The sequence below is a fragment of the Meleagris gallopavo genome, chromosome 10 (genome assembly GCF_000146605.3).
Source record: "Meleagris gallopavo isolate NT-WF06-2002-E0010 breed Aviagen turkey brand Nicholas breeding stock chromosome 10, Turkey_5.1, whole genome shotgun sequence".
Lineage (NCBI taxonomy): Eukaryota > Metazoa > Chordata > Aves > Galliformes > Phasianidae > Meleagris > Meleagris gallopavo.
Window position 1 is genome coordinate 20,619,593 of NC_015020.2, and position 20,953 is coordinate 20,640,545.

Sequence of the window (20,953 nt, forward strand, 5' to 3'; positions counted from 1 at the left end):
CTTGTTGGTAGAAGAAAATAATTATCTCATATCTGAAGACTGTCATAAGTTCTTTTAACTTGCTGCTGTTTTGTTTTCTTCTGCAAATGGTCATTTAAAAAAAAAATAACAAAGATGACACACCCCACTTAATAGACTTTCAAAATTTGTGTTCTTGCTAGGACAATTCTAATGAACTCATATTAAAGTGCATAACTACGTGGCAATAAATAATTGCTGACTGATTTCAGTATATCCTGATGCCATCTACTTTTGATTAGATTGGAGGCAAACATTAGGTACAGAGGTTCATAAAAGACATTGGCTAGCACTGTACTAAGTACCCCCTACCCAAGAACACACTCGCGGAGAGGGAGTTTAGAACTGCTTTTTCTTGCCCCATAAAAGGATAGTTTGTGTTACATCTGTATCATGTATGAAGTTCTGTAACAAATGTGTTAAGAATATTTGTTTTATTGAGGCCATTTCAGATTTCCTAGTCTAATAATAATATGTACTCTCTCATAAACCAGTATTTTTAGTTTGTATCTCCGCATTTAATGTTTAAAAGCTTTTCCTTCCGTAAGTTTTTTCATAACAAATTTATTAATGGCCTCTTCATTGTCGAAATTTCTTGAATGACTCATGATTTCATGGTAAGCAAAAACAAAAGTCCGATTTCTCTTTTGGATTATTTTTCAGTTTTTGGATCAGCAGATTTCAGAAGAACTTATTCCGGACTTAAATAAGATTTCTGAGAAATCAGATCCTACTGAACTGGGGAGACTTATGCAGCTTATTTTAGGCTGTGCGGTCAACTGTGAAAGGAAACAAGGTATGCACTGCTTTAATCTGATGAACAAACAGCAGACTGCCTCAGAACATGGTGATTTTTAAGGTGGAAGGCGTGTAGAATCTTTCTTATGTATCAAGATGTCTCTGTTGTGTTCACATGCCTAATCTGAAACTGGCATTTACTTAAAAACAGAACACCTATGGAAATTTGTGTATAAAACTCAAACTTCGAGATTCAAACTGTTCAAGATTGGGTAAAAATGGTCTAAAATATGCATGGGCGAATTATTCCTACTTTGTAAAATACAAATAAAGACTTCAAACATATTATTCAACTACTACCACTCAAGCAAATTAAATGAAAAGCTACCTTTTTTTTTATCTGTAGAAGCTAAAGTTTTATTTGTTTTCTCTCACAAGAGCTGGTGGCTAAAAAATCCTTGCCATGCTTTCATTCATAGAATAGGTTTGATTCCTAGGTAGTCTGGAATGATTGCATCAAAGAGTGCATAGGAAGTAAGCTGTCAGGTTGCATTGGGAATGAAGATACTAGCAGTAAATGATTTTTGTTACACTTGATTAATTCACTTGCAAGGGTTTTGACTTTTTGCAAAAACGTATTCATGTACATCTGTATAGATAAGTATTAGAAAAAGTGTTGTGGAAATATGGGTGTCTTGATCTCTTTTCTCTATTGTACATAGAATAAATTTGTTCACTTAGGAATTTATAATTCCTTACCGTTTAATTGGATTATGGTGATGTTGGTTAATGGTAATGCTCTGTGTGAGAAGAGCACTACCTGTTTAGGAGCAGCTTTTTAGAGAGCAGTTTCTCCTGGATCTTTCTAAAAAGCTGTCAAGTTGTTCAAAGCATTAAGATGAATGTTGTTATTAATTACTACAAATCTCACTTTCCACAGAACACATACAAAATATCATGACCCTTGAAGAGTCTGTTCAACATGTCGTCATGACAGCCATCCAAGAAGTAAGTAATTCCCAGCCTAGTGCACTTAGCTGAGAAATTTATATAACTACTTGGAGACAACAGACTCCAACCAAATAGGCTTGGTTTTAGTCCCATGTCCAAATGTACAACCTGTGGAGATGCATCTAGAAATGGTAAGAAACGTATCTAGTTGCCAACGGCTGATTATATTGGAATCTGGATCTGAAATTTCTTCCCTGTTTATAGTCTTGTATCCGGACTGCTGATCGTAACTGTGGGGCTGCATTGTTCTGACAGCTCCTGATGTACAAACTCCCAGCTGAATCTCTTCTATTTTTGTCATGGCTCTCTCCCACTGCCATCTTATTATGTTCTTAGTTGGATCATCTCAGTGATCCAGCTCAGAGCATAGTCACATTTCTGAGGTTCAGGACTGAAGCTCAGCAAAATGTGGAAGTAGTCAGTAACTGCAATACAGACATAGGACGAAAAATTAATGTGTAAATGCACCCCCATCCAGATAACAATGGAGATAGTATTAGACTTTAAAATTTTCTGATTAAAATAAGCTATATAGGTTTAAAATCTGTCCTGTTTACAGAAATGATTCCATACACCTCATTTGTTGCTTCATGACTAATCAAACTTTCTGAAGGAGGTCAAGAAATAGTACTGTACTTCCTGAGTAAGCAGTAAAGCCCTGTAACTGCTGACAAACAATGTGCATCTTTGTATCAGAGATCAAGGAAAACTGTGTTAATGTTCCCATTGTTTGCTTTTAATGACAATTAGTTTACAGTGGCACAAAGAAGTATGATAACTATTAAATTTGAGGGGTGAAATCCTATCTTCTGGTCTGCTGTTTTAACTTGACCGAAGAATATATTCATCAAGTAACGTGTTACTGTTAGCACTTCAGTTGTGGGGGGGAGGATCAGTTCTCCTACTCTAGATTTTCTTCAGATCCTGTATCAACAATGAATATTTTTATTATTATTAATCTGTTTTTATGTATCGGAGGGGAACAAGGATGTGATAGAAAATACAGCTGGGATGCAGCAGTAGTAGACAGTGGATTTTCAGAATATTAACCTCCTATTTTAACCGTTTTTTTTTTAATTTTTCCCGTGGCCTTCTTCTGTAGCTCATGAGCAAGGAAGCGATGGCTCCTTCTGCAAGTGATGCACCAAGTGAAATGGAACAACAGGTAAGTGCTTCATACTCTGTAGTTGTTGTCGTTCAAGACTGAACGTTATGCTGGTATCTTGACCTTCCTCAAATGAAGAGGACTGCTCATCCTCTCCAATTCTAAAAACAAAACAAAAAGATAAAACCAACAAGGAACAAAACAATCAACAAATACGTTAGATCTTTTTTTCTTCTCTCTGCACAAACTGCTTGATGTCTGTTCTGTCAGAGCTGGCATTAAACTGTATTGGTTCAAAAAAGGTAGAACAATATCCTGATGTAGGCTATTATACAGTAAGGTAATGCTCTCTTTTATTGCCAGTTCTAAGAAATGGATTAAAAGGCTTGTGCTAATAAAGCTTCTTTAAAATTTATGTGAAGAAAGCTAGGTAATCCTCCTTGGTGGTGTAGAACCTGCCAATTCAACCCTTTGTAGCAAGAAGAGCTAAGTGTACATCAAGACTCGGCTGTATCAGACTAAATGCTTTGTTTTCTTCTGAGATGAAGGGTATTTGATTGCCCAGAGAAAGCTTGAATTTAGAAAGATATTCCTGTATTGACAATGAATTTAATGTTGAGAAAAGGAAGATAGGCATCCCACTTTTAGATTTGATCCACATGTATGAGTCTCACAACTTAGTTAATGAGTGCATGTGATCCAGTGAACTGGAGGCATTTAACAGGCATAGATTTTGAAATTGTGACAATACAGTTACCTCTGGTTTTATTTGTTCTTGTTTTGCTTTTAGCATAAGTTGTATTGAATCTGAATGTTTGAGTTTCAATACTTGACTTGGTACGGGCAGTACTCATTTAAACTGTGTTTAAAGGAACTGAGGACCTGATCCAACAGTAGATACAGATTTCTAACTGTGTGAGTGCTTAATGTCCTTCTTTAAATGATTTATTTAAGCAATTGAGACACTTCAGAGACTAAAAGTGTTTGACTGTCTTTGTTCTTTAAAAGCTTAAAAAAGCTTTGGAGGATCTTCAAGATGCAATAGCAGAAAAAGAAGAGTTGGCTCAAAGATGTCAAGAGCTAGATTTACAGGTAAGAAACAGTAAGCAGCTTATTTCTTTAGTATGTAGTAGTGGTATTGTTAAGATGCAGAAATTAGGAAGGTCAAACTGAATTTTGTATTCATTTAACTTTTAATGAGATTTCTTACTTGTGTTTTCTTGGAGTGGGAAACAACCATTCTCTACACTGTATACAATGACTTTTCCTGATGGAAATGTAAGCTGAGGTCCTGTGTCAACTCTTAACCCAAAGATTGCTTCATTGTTACCTTTATGTTCGCCTCTAGTAGCAAACAGCCATCAAAACAAAGACGGTGTGGCTTTTAATCACTGCTGCTGTTAGTCCTTTGAACTTTATATTAAAAAGAAATGCCATTCATTTACTAATCAGTCATTAGATTTAATCAAAGGAAAATTATGCTGTTTTCAGAAGCAGTTGATAAAAGATTATAAAATTTATCTAAAAATTTGAGCTTTCTTGTACACAGTTTCATCATGAAGAATACTTTGAGAAATAGAAATAAGAATCTAATTGCTTGCCTAGCCCCTTGCTTAACTGCAAAGATAATACATGTACCTCTGTTTTTAGTGGTAATAGCAGTTAATTGAGTCTCTTTTGAGAAAGGAGTGTTGATTTCACAGCAATAAGTGAGAACTTGAATTTTTTTTTTTTTTCTAAAGAAAATGAGAGAAGTGGTAGCCCTAAGTCTGATTCCTTTGTGAGAATGGAAAGAGGCTTATGTGATAAAGCAGCTCATCTCATATTTGATCCTGTTCAAAGCAAACGTTTGTGTGGCATCTTCTTGTAGGAGCCAGAGTGCTGTACTGGCTGTATGAGCCTTAGTAATAAATAACTCCAGAGACCAATTTTAGATTTCTTACTGACAGTAATGACTGAAATAGTTGTGTCTGCATAGAAAGGGAGTTCTGGTTACTAACTATAGATGCATGAGATGATCTTCTTGGGGACTTAAAATATTAATTCAGTTATTTTTCCTGAAGCAATAGTAAGCCTTCTTGGTAAAAGCAGAGATATAAAAGTTCGTGTGAATAGAACCCTGAAGGAGAAAACAATTTCTTTTAATGTGCAAGAGAATTGCTCTAACAGTTGAACTTGCAGATTACAGTTGTTAAACTTTGGAAAGCATTGTTTACTATTCAGAAGTTCTCACTTCTAGAGATGAAGAAAGGTTGAGGGAACTGGGCTTGTTTAGCTTGGAGAAGATAAGGCTCCAGGGAGACCTCATTGTGGTCTTCCAGTACTTGAAGGAAGTGTATAAACAGGAGGGAGTACAACTGTTTAGGAGGGTGGATAGTGATAGGACAAGGGGGAATGGTTTTAAACTGAGACGAGAGAGGTTTAGGTTAGATATTAGGAGGAAGTTTTTCACACAGAGGGTGCTGACACACTGGAACAGGTTGCCCAAGGAGGCTGTGGATGCCCCATCCCTGGTGGCATTCAAGGCCAGGCAGGATGTGGCTCTGGGCAGCCTGGTCTGCTGGTTGGCGATCCTGCACATAGCAGGGGAGGTGAAACTATATGATCTTTGAGGTCCTTTTCAACCCATTCTATGATCTAAGGAGTGGCTGAACCTTGGACAGGAAGTATTACACTGAGTAAGGCTGATATGCTATGTACTCACAGGTGTTTTTGTATGCAGGTATACAATAAGTTCTTATCCAGTACTTAAAAAAGGCTGGACCTAGAAAGCCAGTATCTAATGAAGTGCTGCAGGAAATATAGTTTTGTTTCTGAGATCTGTTTGATAAACCATTAAAGTTCAATCACAAACATGCTGTTTCTTAATGTTGCATTGTTTAGGTTATATGTATCTGATGTTTTATCTAATAATGTCACCATGATATGCTTTTTTAACTTATTTATTGAAGCCATAATAATGATTGACACTTCTCATTTAAACTAATTCTTAATAAATTCACTTGTAAGGTCTCAATCTTCCTTGATATATTCCAAGAATATAAGAAAGGTAGGTTTTCTTTATGATTCAGGAAAGCATAACCCACAAAGCATATTGTCCCTGTTTAAATGCCAGTTAACTAACACGTGCTACATGCTCTTATGTTTGACAGGATGTTAAAATTAACACAGTAGTTTTCACTAGAAAACTTTACGAGTTCTACCCTCCTTAATCCTCCCCCATTTTATGGCTGTTAATTACCTACTGTTTCAGTACAGTGTTGTATTCTCATTTGCTTAGCTGTGAACACTCAGTTTCGAACTTGTTTGATTGTTGCAAAAAATGCATGCTCTATCTGAAGCAGTCTAGGTTTTTTCTTTTGCGTGTGTGCTTACCAGCTTCTGGCGCTTGGAACCGCTTCTTGCGCAGCCGTTCACTGCTGAGCGCACGGCAGTACTGTGTTAGTGTGCTAGCCAGTGCCATCCTGCTTTTATTGTTAAGGACAAGCAAGATGGAGAGTACCTTTACACCAGTACTTAACGGTTTTTGTATGGTACCCATTGTATCTTTTCTACTGAAAATCAGTTTCTCTCCATATCGCATCGTACGCCTTTTCCATGGTTTCAGTTACGAAAGTTTCTTTTTTTAGAGATACTTTTCCTTTAGTGCTTCACAACTTTCAAACACTAAACATCTGTATGCTATGTATATTACATTCTAAAGTTTCTAAACACTCAGCCTTTCTCATAAACTAATTTGGTGACATGCTGCTGTCTTGCTCTAGTTCTTTCCAATTGGACAGGTCTTACAATGTTGATGCTGTTTTATCTGTACTAGGTGGCTGCCCTTCAGGATGAAAAGAACAGCTTGGTGTCAGAAAATGAGATTCTGAATGACAGGCTGGAGCAATTAGATGACTCTCTTGATGATCCAAATACTGTGGTAGCAAAGAAGTATTTTCATGCGCAGTTGCAGCTAGAACAACTGCAGGAAGAAAACTTCAGGTATGAAACCATTTTATTTTTCTTTCAAAAAAGCCTTACTTGTCATATCAAATATATCCTGAGAATTTCTGATAGTCTTTCAGGATTTTCCATCTTAATTTCTTTTGCTAAAATTCAGTAGCACTTCACTACTGTATTATTTTAAAGGCAGTCCTCAACATTAATAAGAAAAACAAGTTGTTATTCTGTAATCACATTAGTCTTTCTGATCCATATGTTAAAAAAAAATAAATTCATTTTTCATATGATTCCCTGAAATAATAATATAACCTACAATATGTAATACAATCCACTGTGGATTAAAAAATAGGCATTAAAATTATTCATACTTACTGTACCATTTTTTCGCTTCTTAAATCAATAGGTTTCCTTTTTAAAAATCTATTTATTAGTTCTAGTACTAAGTGGAACATTATAAGCCAAATGTGTGATGAGTATATTCTTAACAGACTTCCTGTTTTTGTTGTGATAGGCTTGAAGCTGCCAAAGATGATTATCGTGTCCATTGCGAAGATCTGGAAAAACAATTGATTGAACTACAACATAGAAACAATGAACTAACCTCTTTGGCTGAAGAATCTAGAGCCTTGAAAGATGAAAATGACATTCTGAGGTATATAATTCTGCTCCACATTAGTAGGATTTAATTACTAACCTCAAAGCTTTGTATTTCTTACGAATTTTTCTATCTGTGGATAAGTCTTGCCTAAACAAGATACAAAGTGCATGTTGGAAAAGAGCTCTTAATTCAAGCTGAAACGAAGAGCAAGCTTACATGCATAGCTTCTCTTGTTTGTATAAGAACAGCAACATAGAGTTCTTCTGTAAAGAAGGATTAAATGAATACAGAAATTGATGTTCAAGTGGGATGAAAGGAAGCTTAAGCTCTGGAAGAATGAAGATATTTTTGTAAGGATGCATACGTGTATTTTACTAAGGGGGGACATTCGTGTTGGTAAGAGCCTGCCTTTTCTCATGTAGGAAAGCACATGTGCAGCTAGAACTTTGACATAACTTTTGGTATCTGAATTCTAGGCTAGATTTAGGTTCACTACTTGATGCCACTATTTATAAAATAGAGAATCATAGAAGCATTTAGGTTGGAAGAACCTTCAAGATTATCAGGGTCAACCACTATGTCAAGTGTAATGTCATAAAGGCCTACCATAAACATCACTTATCTGGCTTACAAGCATATAAATGTTGGGGGTACCTTTAGTATTTCCCAGCCCTCCACATCCAGCTGAGTGTCGAAGCAGATGAAGCAGCAATCACCTCTGGAGTCTGGTCCAGCCACTGGTCCTACTTGCTTAGTTGCCATGTTACATCAGACATTTGAATGGGCCAGCAAATCCTCTTAACATACCGATGCGGAAAGAAGTTACCGGGAGAAAGAGTAACAGCAGGGCAGCGGCATCACGAAACAATCTATCAGCCTTCCCCCATGGTTTGGTCTTTATCCTCAGGTGTTATCTCAAGTCTCTCTTGCAGCATTTATATCCCAACAAAGAGAAGGGAAAACTGGGGGATGCCACATCACCGCAGGAAAAAGTCCATGCTTATTTTTTTCTCATGCCAGGATCAGTGGCCACAATATGAATAAAACATGGAAAAAAATGATTTCAGGTGTTTACATTGTAGTGGTTCTTCACTAACATCAGAAATAACAACATCTTAATAATAGATTTTCTCATGTAACTTTCTTGCACTAGTTTCTAGTGATATAGACAGATAATAAATTTTGTTAATGGTCAGCTGGCAGTCCTTGATCATATCTGCTAATGGTTGCTCTCACAGTATCCCTCTAATGAGGATATCTGCATTTTTGTCCTTTCCACTTACCAAAACTTTGAGGTAACTATGCAGCACAGGATGTTTTGGTGTATTTAAGTTACACTCTGCAGAATTTCATAGAGATATTTGATACACTAACCTCTGCTCATACTTCTGGCACATGATTGACTTAGTCCAGTGTAAGCCTTGTGGTGATCTCACTTTTTATAAACAATCTTTGCACATAGGAGCAAGTTGCAGTTAAAAACAGAGCTGCAAGATTTAATTCTGCTCTGAAGTATGTTGAATCTTCCTTTGAAAATAGCTTGAACATGCATATAAGAAGAATCTGATTTATTTAATCTTTGAAAGAACAGTCTGTCTTCTAATTCCTGTTTATCCTTTAAGAGCTACCGCAGACAAAGCAAGTAAGCTGGAGTCAACTGTTGAAGTGTATCGCAAAAAGCTGCAGGATCTGAACGACTTCCGAAGACAAGTCAAATCTCTGCAGGAAACTAACATGATGTACATGCACAATACAGTCAGTTTGGAAGATGAACTGAGGAAAGCCAATGCAGCCCGTGCCCAATTAGAAACCTACAAAAGACAGGTAGGGCTGCGCCTATACTAAAGATGTTATTTTTTTCTTCAGATACTTTTACCTAAATGAAAATATTTTTGTTTCATTGGAAAAATAATAATAAGTAGCTTAATCTAAAATGCCATGGACTTGAATATTCAAAAATGGTGGCTACCTCTTATGGATGACAACATCAACATTAATTTAACAGGCCATGGACTTAACCTGTATTAGAGCTCTTAGAGTTCTTCACCTTTAAAAAACAGAGGAAAACAAGCATATTAACAATCTTCACTGTAGCTTCCTTCTTGATTGGTTGGTTATCCATTATTTGGAGGTTTTTCTCCTTTAACTGAGGTAACTTGTATTCTTGTGAGAAACTGTTTAGCTGCTACTGAGATCACCACTTGCATATAATGTTCTTAACATCAGGAAAATTTATTTTAAAGAGAAAAATTTATGCTTACGATCATAGGATAGGATGAAGGTTCTCACATGATTCTAAATGTCGCGTGCATATTTGTATGCTAAATGTAATCTCTTAATAAAAAGGTCCAGGAGCTTCATAACAAGCTGTCTGAAGAATCTAAAAGAGCTGATAAGTTAGCATTTGAAATGAAACGACTTGAAGAAAAACATGAAGCATTGGTCAAAGAAAAAGAGGTAAGTGTGAGCTTAGTTGAACAGCTAATGAAAATTAGTGTGTTCAGTGAGTCTGTATGCACATATCTCTGTAAAAGAAAAAGTATTTAAAAAAAAACGTTAGTACTACCCCTTATGTTAGTACTACCCCTTTTTAAAGTTATTTGGGCTTAAAATATTGCAGTATTAATTACTTCCATCTCAAATTTGTGTGCTTAGAGACTGATAGTACAGTGTGATGCATTGAAAGAGACTAATGAAGAGCTCCGGTATTCACAGATGCAGCAGGACCATCTGAGTCGAACAGGTACTGCTTTATCTTCAGAGGCTTTTCTCTCATAGTCAGTGATTTTTGTATGTTTGTTAAACTGAACTTTTGCAATTTCAGATGCATCTCGTATTAAAAGTCACGATAATCTTGCTGCTGAGCTTTTGCCAGTGGAATATAGGTAAGACATAAAGGTTGAGTTTGTTTTATGATTTTTGTGGATGGGGCGTAACATTAATTGTCTCCATGAAAGCTCAGTATTTTCAGGGCCTTTTCACCCACTTTTTGATTTGCATCCCTCATGTTTACATAGACCACTTCATGTAGTTGTTAGTAATGATTTCTACTGTAATAGATTTGCATTCTTTCTTAAAAACATAACAGTTTTCTATATGTAATACACAAAAATATGCAGCAGCTAAAATAGAATAGCTAGTTGCCAGCTCTGGTTACTTTGAAAGTCTGGCAGAGTGAAGCATAAAGACACAAATAATTTGAGTTTGGAGTAACATAATTTACAACTTTGCTCATCTCAAGAAAATCCTTTTGTGGTGTTTCAGAATTTTAAGTTACCTTTCCATCCAAAATTGAATTATTACCCTATCTATATTCTTCAGAACTTGTGTTCAACTTAAGGTGAATAGGAACTTTATCTCTTCTTTTTTCTTAATCAGTGGTATCAGTGGTGACTCTTTTCTTCTTAGGTTTTTCTTGTTTTTTGTTTTTTTTTTTTCAGAGAAATGTTTATTCAGCTTCAGCATGAAAATAAGATGCTTCTATTGCAACAGGAAGGATCAGAAAATGAACGTATTACGGAGCTCCAGAAACAGCTGGAGCAAAAGCAGTGGACAGTAAATGAACTAGAAACTGAAAAAAGGTGATGGGTGAAACAGTATCTAAAACATAGCAAGATGTGGTTTCTGGTCCTTCAGAGTGGCAGGCATCTGTAACACAGCACTGTGCTGGCAGCCAGTTGCCCAATTTAATTTCACCAGTGTGAAATGAACAAGAAGGGACAACAAGACAAGCTAGATGGAAATCTTAAATATGACGTAAAATTTGGCAGCTCTGAGTCTGGCTTGGTGTGAAGAAACTGTGTCTGTAGAATACTCTTAGCTCTGATTCTTGGTGGAATAGATGTAAACTCGATTTCTAAAGCTGCAAGCAAATGATGCTGGATATGGTTTGAATTTTTTTGTCAGTTAACAAATGCTGAAAGTAGTTTTGTAGGACATGATAATTTAGGAGCAGTTAAGGTTTAAGTTTACTTAAATGGTAAGTTCAATCATTATAAAATGTTTAATAGAGCTGCCAAATGTTTGTTTAAGCAGAACTCCAAGTCATACTAAAATAACTTGGAATGAGTTTATTTGTGGCTTATGTCCTGCTGGGTAAAACCTCTGCAAAATTATCAGCCAGGCAGGAAGAAAAAAACTCACTGTACTGTGATCTGTTTAGATGATATTAATTGTCTTTTCTTGGCTTTTCTACCAAAAAGGCTAAACAAGGAACGTATTGGAGAGTTACAACAGCAGATTGAAGATCTGCAAAGGACTTTACAGGAGCAAGGTTCTAAGACAGAAGGAGTAAGTGCAAGCTCAGCTTTCTTGACCCTGATGAATATGTCTTAGCAGTACTTGTTTAAAATCCTTCAGTGCAGCATCGAATATTGTTTAGATGTACCTCTTCTTTTTCAGTGTATTTTGTGTTGATAGATACTAAGGAAGTAGGATCCTAGCTAGATGCTTTTTTTTTTCTATTTTTTTCCTCCCTATTTAAGAAGCTGTAACTCCTCTGCCTTTTACTTCACTTCAGTAAGTCTGTAGTTTTATGCTTAAGCAGAGCTGTGAAGAGAAGGATAACTTTACAGAAAGAAAGATACTGGAGTTGGTATCTGGTGCAAAAAATATGAATGCAGTTGTGGGAATAAATAAAAAATGGAGGTTCTAAAGCTTACTTAACCTTTTTAGATGTGATAAGTTTTCAAGGATCACTTGTAGGTTTGTTTTTAACATTGCACATTGTGAAATGCTGAAATTAACTGAATTTTAACTTTCCTTTGTAGTCTAGCAACCTGAAGCAGAAATTGGCAGCACATATGTAAGTAACACACATGTACCCACAGTAACTTAATTATGCCAAATAATTTGATTCTTATAGCATGTAAACTGCCAAGTCGTCATAGTGATGTCTTGTGGTTTTTTTGAGTCACTGTCTTAAATATTATGCTCTGGTCTTGAGAATCTTGTTACAGTGGTATCCACTTAACCATGTCTTCTTCACTAGCAGTAACTTAATTGTTCTGATTCTGTAACACTTATAAGCATCACTCTTGCTCAACTCAAAATGCATTTAATTATTCTGAAATGTATCCATTCTTTCAGCAAATTGAGTTGATGCTTAAGAAGTGCTAGAGAGGCTTTTTGTTGTTCACTTTCTTTCTTGCTTCTACCCTTAAGTAACTTCTGCATTGAATCTCAGTTACAGTTTATATTGCTGTACAAAAATGCATACTAATATTTAAACTCAAAAGAATCACCAGAGTTTAAAACTGTTGCTTAAACATTTCCTACAATTAACGTGCAACTGCTGTATCTTAAAACTGTGTATGAAATCATGCATAGAATTAAGCTTAATTCTTTCATTTGTAGGGAAAAATTGAGTGAAGTTCATGATGAGTTACAGAAGAAAGAGGCTGCTCTTGCAGAACTACAGCCTGATGTTAGTCAGAACCGTAAGTCCGGGTTTTTTTGTCAATTTTTTCCTCTCTGTGGATCTATGTTGTTTCTTCTGAAATTGTTTGCACAGTCTCTGGACTATGAGATACTAGTCTGGATAAGGCTTTCTTCTTGAGTGCAGATTTGAAATGTGAAACAGAGAATTTAAAAAACAATTGCTTGGGGATTTTTTGATTTTGGTGGTTTGTTTTTTTTTTTGCTTACTTGTTTTGCACACAGGGGCAGAGGCTGGCTGGGGCGTTACTTTTGTTGAATGATAAATGGGAGTTCAGAGTCAGATGGGACCCTATGGTAGGAAACTGCATAGCAGCTGAAAACTTACCTGGGGGAGGAGGGGAGGAGGCTTAACTACCGTGTCTATCTTTGTTTTGGTTGTCATTGTTCACGGTTTCTACAAATAGCCCAGAAGATTGGGGAGCTGGAAGCAGCATTACGAAAAAAAGATGAGGACATGAAAGCGATGGAAGAAAGATATAAAATGTACCTTGAGAAAGCAAGAAATGTGAGTGGCATATTTCTGAAGATACACAAATTGTTGAATATATTGATTTGTCCTGTTCCCTTGATTACTTGATTCCAGTCAGAAATGTATGAGAGTATATAGTTCAGCCTGAACAATGAGATGCATTAGTCATCTTCAGTAACTTTTAATATCCTATTTCATACTGGATTAAGAAAACAAAGGCTTGGTTCTCATCCTCCTTGCCCAACTTGTACTCAGTCTGTTTTTGTATTTATCCTGTGAGCAAATGAGGTGCAAAGCTGATAATGCATTTGTTTTGCCTTTTATAGGTGATAAAAACCTTGGATCCCAAGCTGAATCCAGCATCCGCAGAAATCATGTTGCTTAGAAAACAGATAACAGAGAGAGACAAAAAAATTGAAGCACTGGAGGTAATGTCTATATATACTTAAAAGTAACTTCAATTAATGTGTACTGCTGTCTTTGATGTTAGACACTGAAGTTACTCATGATCCAGTACCCTTTAATGCTCCTCTTATTTAGGAACTGCACAGACTATTAAACCTATAGATTTTTAGCAGAGTCTTTCCTTGTACGTCTGAGACAAATTTGGAATATTTCTAAAAATCTTTAAGATGTGTTAAGTGAAGTACAGCACAAGAGTAAGGATTTTGCTGCCACACAGTAACTTGTACAGAGCTGCAGAGTCTGATCTTTTTGGGTAGTAATGAAATTCAGTTTGTGTGACTAACTAGGTGTTAGGACAATGACAGTTTTATTAGACCCATGGTATCAGTGGTTTCATCAACTGGAGTGCTTGAAACTGTACTGAGGATTAAAACGTGCTAATTTAGTAAAATTTCATTGCCTGTGCTTCTCTGGAAGGGGCGCTGGCAGCAGTCCAAAGACAAAGGGAAACTGGGAAATGCTGCATTTATTTCCATAACAATATTGATGGGATGAGTTAGAAGAGTTACTTGAGCAAATACAGAATTCATCACTATGAATTAGTAGGCCTAGAGGTGTGGCTTAACAAATGTTGTGGCCTCAAATTTCTTTTATATGAACAAACTAGTAATTAAAAGAATATAGAGAATAGAAATTCAGTAATGTGACAAGAATATTCTGCCAAGTTATGTTCTTGTCTTTAAGCCTTTTTCACTTTAAAGTGCAAAAAGACTTCCAGACTATTTCTAGACTTTGCATACACTTTCACACTTTATTTTTCCAGTTTGAAAAGAAGTTTCTAAGTTGAAGTGCAATTTCTACATAAAAGTTAGTTGCTTCTTGAGGTAGTCACTGTCTCAGGTATCTCTGTGTTGTTCAAGGAAACAACTTTATTTACATTTGTACTCCTTCTAGTTACTTTGCATGCTTCAGGTTTTCTTCTGCATAACTTATTTTCTCACTGAGCTGCAGTAAATTTATGCAGACAATTTCTGTGTCTTATTTGAGATTGTCTTCTCCAATCTCTCTTTCCAGGCTGAATACAAACTCGCTAAGTTGCGTGATTATGAGGAAAATTTAATTGTAACTGCATGGTACAACAAGGTGGGTCAAAAGATCATTTGTTAAAGTTTTAGAAATCTTAAAAGTACACGTTGCAAAATGTGGCAGTGAAATATTACTTTTTTTTTTTTTTTGGATGTTCACTATAAACTGGTGCTTAGCACAGAAGGTCAATAATTTAGCTACTTGTCTGAAATATCCAACTTGCGGTTAGCGTGGCCTCATGCCTGAAAGCATTGAACTAAGGTAAGGAGAGGAGCCTGAGACCCTGAGTTTGAAGTGAGATCGCTCTCTTGCACTTTCTAATGCTGACTGCAGGCAAGAATGCGAAGTTTAATAAGTCCTAGCTAGAATTTCCAGTCTTGAGGTAACTTGGAATCAACATTCCAAGCATCAACATTCCCAATAGTAATATAAAGGGAAAATGTTTTAATAGTCAACTATTTGGTAAAATTATTATACTTAATCTTTTCTGCTTGGCTTTGGAACAGGAGACTTAAAATTTGTCACAGGTCATGACTGCCATCTTAATAGTCATAAGCTGTCATAAGCTTCCAGCTGGATTTGTCAAACCAAATTCTTTAATGCTAGCCATTTCTCACATAACTTTAGGCAAAGGGAGGCCATGATTCCAAAGACTTTCAGACTTCTGCTTCAGATCTGTAGAGTCTTTAGCATGGCATTTGTGAAATTAAGCTAGAGTCATACTTACAGCAGTGTTGCAGTGTTAGATCTTAGACTGCTGTGAAAAGGACTAGAGAAAGTTCATTTTCATTTGAAACAATGTATAGAGTTTCATGAAGGCTGGGAAGGAATATCAAACAATGAAAGCAAAGTTAACTAGCATGCTTAATAAAGGAACAACTTTGCAATAAACTAAAATGAACATACTCTGTGATGAATTAATCTTATTTTCCTTTGCATTGGATCATACCATGTATGGCACTACAAGGTTCTCTTAGAAGTATAGTAAAAGCAATTATTTATGCATATTAACTATGTGTATAAAAGATGACCAATCTTTTGCTTGCTGTGTGTAATGAGTGTTATCTTATTTGCAGAGCCTAACACTCCAGAAATTAGGTATGGAAGCTAGACTGCTTGGCAGTGATGGTGCCTGCAGGGATGGCCCAGGACGTTCCTTCCTAGCTCAACAGCGCCATGTCACCAATACTAGAAGGAATCTTCCTGTTAAAGTACCAAGTGCAACATCTGATTGAACCACAAAAACAGTGAGGGAAGCTTACATGCTTAAGTGTCCTTAAATGTTTTATACCTTCCACTTCAAATATTTGGTGAAAGATGATGTTACAGTGGTGGGCATCTGTGAATTCAGCATCAGAATTTATCAAGAACTTAGCTTGATTAACTTGATCAGTGGTATCTAGAAGGTAGCACAATAGGAGTAGATTTAATAACTACAGTATGTATTTACAAGCACAACTTAAGATTTATATTTGCCTTGAAGATATATTGTAAATATAAAAATTGGCACTATATATTTAAAACTAATCAATTTATTTGGACTAGAGACTTGACTTTTGTAATAGGAAGACGTTATGCAAAAATTTACTTCAGGAAACTGGCAATATTTGACATTTTTGCTGGCCTCTTCTAAAATGAAGTTGAAAAAATTGGTAACATGCTTTAGAAATACTTCTTATATAATATAATATAAAATGCAATTTTAGAAGCAAGAAAATATTTGCGTTTATTTAAAAATAAAATTTTAAAATTGTATTACTAGTTGACCTGTATGACAGGAGACAGGCTTTGTCATCTCAAGTCAGAGACACAATTATGCAGTCTATTTAAGTAAAGGTCAAGTTAGTGCTTATATACACTAAGGAAATCCTACCTTGAAGATGTTGAATTCACCAAAGCCAAATAAGCTTTTGTTTTAGAAAAAAAAGAAGAGCATTGTATTAACTCAAGTCTAGGCTGTGTTTTAAAAGTCTGGAGTACCTGTGCACTGCATTTGTGAGACATGTGGGGGGATGAGGGGACAAGGCTGCAGGTGGTGATGGTGTAGGAAGAAACCTTTATTTCCAGCTATTTATACAACCTTAGGAATAGAAATTATTTTTCTTCATTTTTAAATGTAGTTTCACTGCAATTATTCTGAACTAACTGTGCTATGCAGGTGAGTGAAACGCTGCTTTGCAAATCCTTGGCAGCAAAGACTGAGGGAGAAAAGTCATGGATTGATATGGACACTTGAGGGGGGAATTGCTACCTTTCTCCAAACGTGTGTCCCTTTATTGAAAAAGTGTTCTATTTTTTGTGAACCGTATTTTTAAGAAATTTATGTCCATCCTTTTTTGCAAACTGTCCAGAACAAACTCATTGTAGCTGGTTAAATGACATAAAGTAATAGCAGTCCTTTAAATGAATACACTTAACAGTGTGTAAATGAGGTTGCTGCACCTGTCTGTAATCTATTATAAATCTCATCACTGAAAACATATAGTACCTTCATCACTAAGGCCATCTTTTATTTGAGAGCTGGGTTCAGCTTTGCTTTGCAGAATTGAAGTTTCTACTTTGAGAATGGTTTGAATTGTGAATTTTGAGTAGTCTTGCATTTTGTATGCCTCTCAGTATGGCTTGTTCTTTAATTTTTCCCTTCCCAATCTTCCTTCCCTTCTGCCTTCTTGGGCATTGTATGCAATGATAGAGAAAAGGAAACTTCTCATTTTTAATACTTAGTAAGCATTGCTTCTTAATAGCATTGATGGCTTACAGTCTTATACACCTAAGCATTGCATAAAGATTTCCTCTTGTGAAACGTACATCTATACAAGGTATTAATTTAAAAGCCAGATTCATCTGAAAGGTGGGGTTATATGAGCAAAGAACATTCCAACAAACTGCTTTTGAACAGTTGTGTCTGTCAGTTTGTGTTCTTCGGGACTCTATGCTTCTTTGACTACCTCTTGAGTTTTGAAGTCTTTGACTGCGGTAGCGATGGTTTTGTTTCTTGTATTCTTAAGATACAATTGTGTGTTTAATCTGTTAGTGGTGTGGGAGATGGTGGTGACCAGTAGAACATGAGAGTAAGCCGTAGCAGGATGCTTACATTTCTTAAAGCCTGGTACTTCAGTGTGTTCTGGTGAAATATGAACCTGTTGTTGATGGTGTTGAATGAGTCTCTTAGCTTTTGTTCTTTACAGCATGAAAACTTTGATGGACATCCTTCAAGTACTCATCTAGTTAATAGGCTTGGTACACGCGGTTTTTCTCACGGTAGTAGAGCTGTGTCAGTAGTCGTATCGGGTGCTGAATAGTGAAAACCTTGGAGCAAATATCTCTATATACTTCTCAAAACTGCAGATCCTGGGACCAAAAAATGACCGAGAACCTCCTTATTATTTAATTAGAAGCTTATCTTCTAAGCAGAAATGAAAAATTTAAATACCTAGTTACGGATGGGAATAAGCCTTTTTCAGAGTAGGAGTGGTCTCCAGTAAACTATTGAGGATGCAAAACTTTAAAATGTTCAGGTATGTAGAGAAAATTTTACTTCCTTGGCTTTTTTCCAAACTGTTAAAACTTAAATGGGTAAATCTTATTTAGTGTTTCCTTAGAATTTTGGGAACCTGCAGAATAGTGACTGTTATGGGTTATGCTCTGTGAATGAGGAAGTGATGCATGGAAATAATTATTTGAATCTAAGCCATACTGTCGTATTCACTTCACCTCATCTGGATGTGCAAAAAGGGATAAAAGTATTGTTAACATCGTTAACATCAAACAAAAGCTACGAGTAAAACTGCTGTGTTGTAGCAACGTTTCACATGCCACATAACAGCAGAACAACATCAATCCAGTGCTCCTTGATGCAGTGTGCATTTCCAGATTTCACAGTTAGGAACAGATTTGTGTGAGGTGACATTGGATACTGCTGAATTTCATCAGCACTATTAGTAATTCTGGTTGGTTTCTGGTAAAACGGGTAGTATGAATCCCAAGAAGCAAAAATAAGTTACATATCATTTAACTCATAAATTTTTTTTTATATAAGATCTAAGAAAATAACCACAATGGAAGAGAAGTGTTTTGTAGCAATAATACAAATTTAGGGCTATTAGGTTCTTTTACTCAAGGTGGGTCAGGCAGCAGTTTTGAGAAGATGATTTTTAGTATAACTGTATTGTAGTGGATTAAGAAACAGTCACTAAAAATAAATTTTTCACCCGTTTTTCTTCATGAAATATATATGTATATAGGTATTCTATTTTCTACAATATACACTTACTTGAAAGTAAAAAAATATAAGCAATACCAATGTTTTAAGTAGCCATAGTCTAGAAATTAGAAAATAATTGTTTGAGTTGATAATGTCTAGTAAAATAATTTTCTTAAGGCTTCCTTGCCTTTTTCCTTTTCCCCCACTAGTCCAGCTAGAGGTAAGATTTCATATTGTATCAGTGTCTACATTGTCAGTTGAAAACAAATGTAAACACTGTATTGCATAGAACTTGAAAAGTTGCACTAATTTTTAAACTTCTTTTTGTTTTATTTCTTTGGAAATTATTCTTTTATATTCACATAAAGCTTTTTAAAATGAATTCATTGGTGTCTTTTTTCTCAGTTATGCCCTTAATGGTACCTAGCTAATGCAAGCATCTGTTCTTCTAGGCAACATATGAAATAATTGTTCCAGTCACACTGTATCAAATGTTCCCTTACAGGATATTGTTGTCTTGCAGCAACAAATTGGAGGTGTGATGCCCTTCCCAGTTCATTCCTGCTTTAAGAAGTTCCGCTTCCTTGTGCAGCTAATTGCCTCTAGTAATCATCTGAGAACTGGGCAGGTGAAGTGGAAAGGTTAAAAGCTGCTAGAAATTAGCTCTTGAATGACTTACGTAATTGGTTATTGCTACTAAAAGAAGTTCAGATCTCTGCGTGCTCTCCTCAGCCACACCTAATAGGACAGCTCTCTGCTCATTATTATTTGGAAAAGATGACTTGAGAGTGAAGATCAGCAGGAGGAAAGAGCCTAGTTTACTTCAAGGTCCCAATTTCTGACCTGTTTTTACAAGAGCTTGTGTGTATCCTAATCCTTGGCTGAGCAGCCTGACATGTAAGCAAGCACTTCTATTACCTTGGTCTGTAATCCATGAGGAGGGGAGCTGGGGGTCTATCGTGTGCAGAAGGGACTTTGAGCTGGTGGAAACAGCTCAGTGAGGCGGAAGTGAAGGGCCAGATACGGAAGAATTGTTTTTCATCATTTCTGAGGCAGGACTAAAAGCATTTTAATCCATCAAAGAATAGAAATGCAGGTATTTATTTCAGGGAGAAGGGAAGGTAAAAGGCTGTCAGCTGTGAATGTTTTCAGCCCCTCAGCTTGAGGGGAGCTGCTGCTGCCTTCCTGAGCATGGGAGTAGTGAGTAAAGGCTGCTAGGTGCAGGATAAAACAGCAGTAGCTGCATGGCAGCCAGGGTGTGGGGAAAAGAGGGTCAGGAAGGCCTCATTATGCATCCAGTAGGAAACCTGCTCAAGGTTCCTGTATTGTATCAATGTGTTTGTTTCCTAGAGAACTTTCTCACATCTCTGCCTTACAGATCTGTGAAACGGGAGCCATGAGAGCCAGAAATATCATCTTTGTCCAAACTGTTGTCTGGAATTGTGCTATGTGTTACAGAACTGTGCTTGGTCAGTGTGCAACTGTGGGAGAAATGGTGTGCCTCTTCTTTACTAGGCAGCTCTGCAGTGTCAGCTCAACCTTCCCAGCTGCTTCCTAACCAGGTGTGGAGAAGAAGATTCAGGTTTGGGTGAGTGATGGAGGGAGAGGGAGGTGGGGAGAAAGAATTTAGCTTATTCTAGGAGACAAGATTCACAATTTTTATACCACCAGGTGTAGATGCTTTATAAATGGATGTCAGAAATGGCACTTGCCATCCCCCAGGTGTCTGTCACTGCATTAGTTGCAGTGGTGTGGCAGAATGCACCCACTGGCCTGGTGGTTTTCCTGTAGGTTTGCTCATAGAGGTCAAATCATGAATATTTATCAGCTCGGCATGAATGGCCTGTGCTGTTCCTGTGCCCTCCTTTCTGCCAAGAGAGAGCTGGTGCCGTGCAGCTCAGCATGGCTCTGCACCCCATCCCTGCTGCCCCAAAT

At 36.6% G+C, this 20,953-nt stretch overlaps 1 protein-coding gene across 1 annotated transcript; it reads left to right on the top strand.

The window, feature by feature from the left end:
* Window positions 1-660: 660 nt before the first annotated feature.
* On the top strand, window positions 661-19,400 carry HOOK1 (hook microtubule tethering protein 1). The gene is made up of 18 exons (XM_031554900.1): window positions 661-814; window positions 1,697-1,764; window positions 2,870-2,932; window positions 3,881-3,964; window positions 6,690-6,856; window positions 7,329-7,469; window positions 9,038-9,239; window positions 9,762-9,872; window positions 10,071-10,158; window positions 10,240-10,300; window positions 10,856-10,996; window positions 11,618-11,705; window positions 12,185-12,219; window positions 12,771-12,853; window positions 13,259-13,359; window positions 13,650-13,751; window positions 14,803-14,871; window positions 15,891-19,400. The coding sequence occupies exons 1-18, from the start codon at window positions 769-771 to the stop codon at window positions 16,047-16,049; spliced, it is 1,809 nt and encodes a 602-aa protein (XP_031410760.1). The 5' UTR covers window positions 661-768; the 3' UTR covers window positions 16,050-19,400.
* The last annotated feature ends 1,553 nt before the right edge of the window (window positions 19,401-20,953 follow it).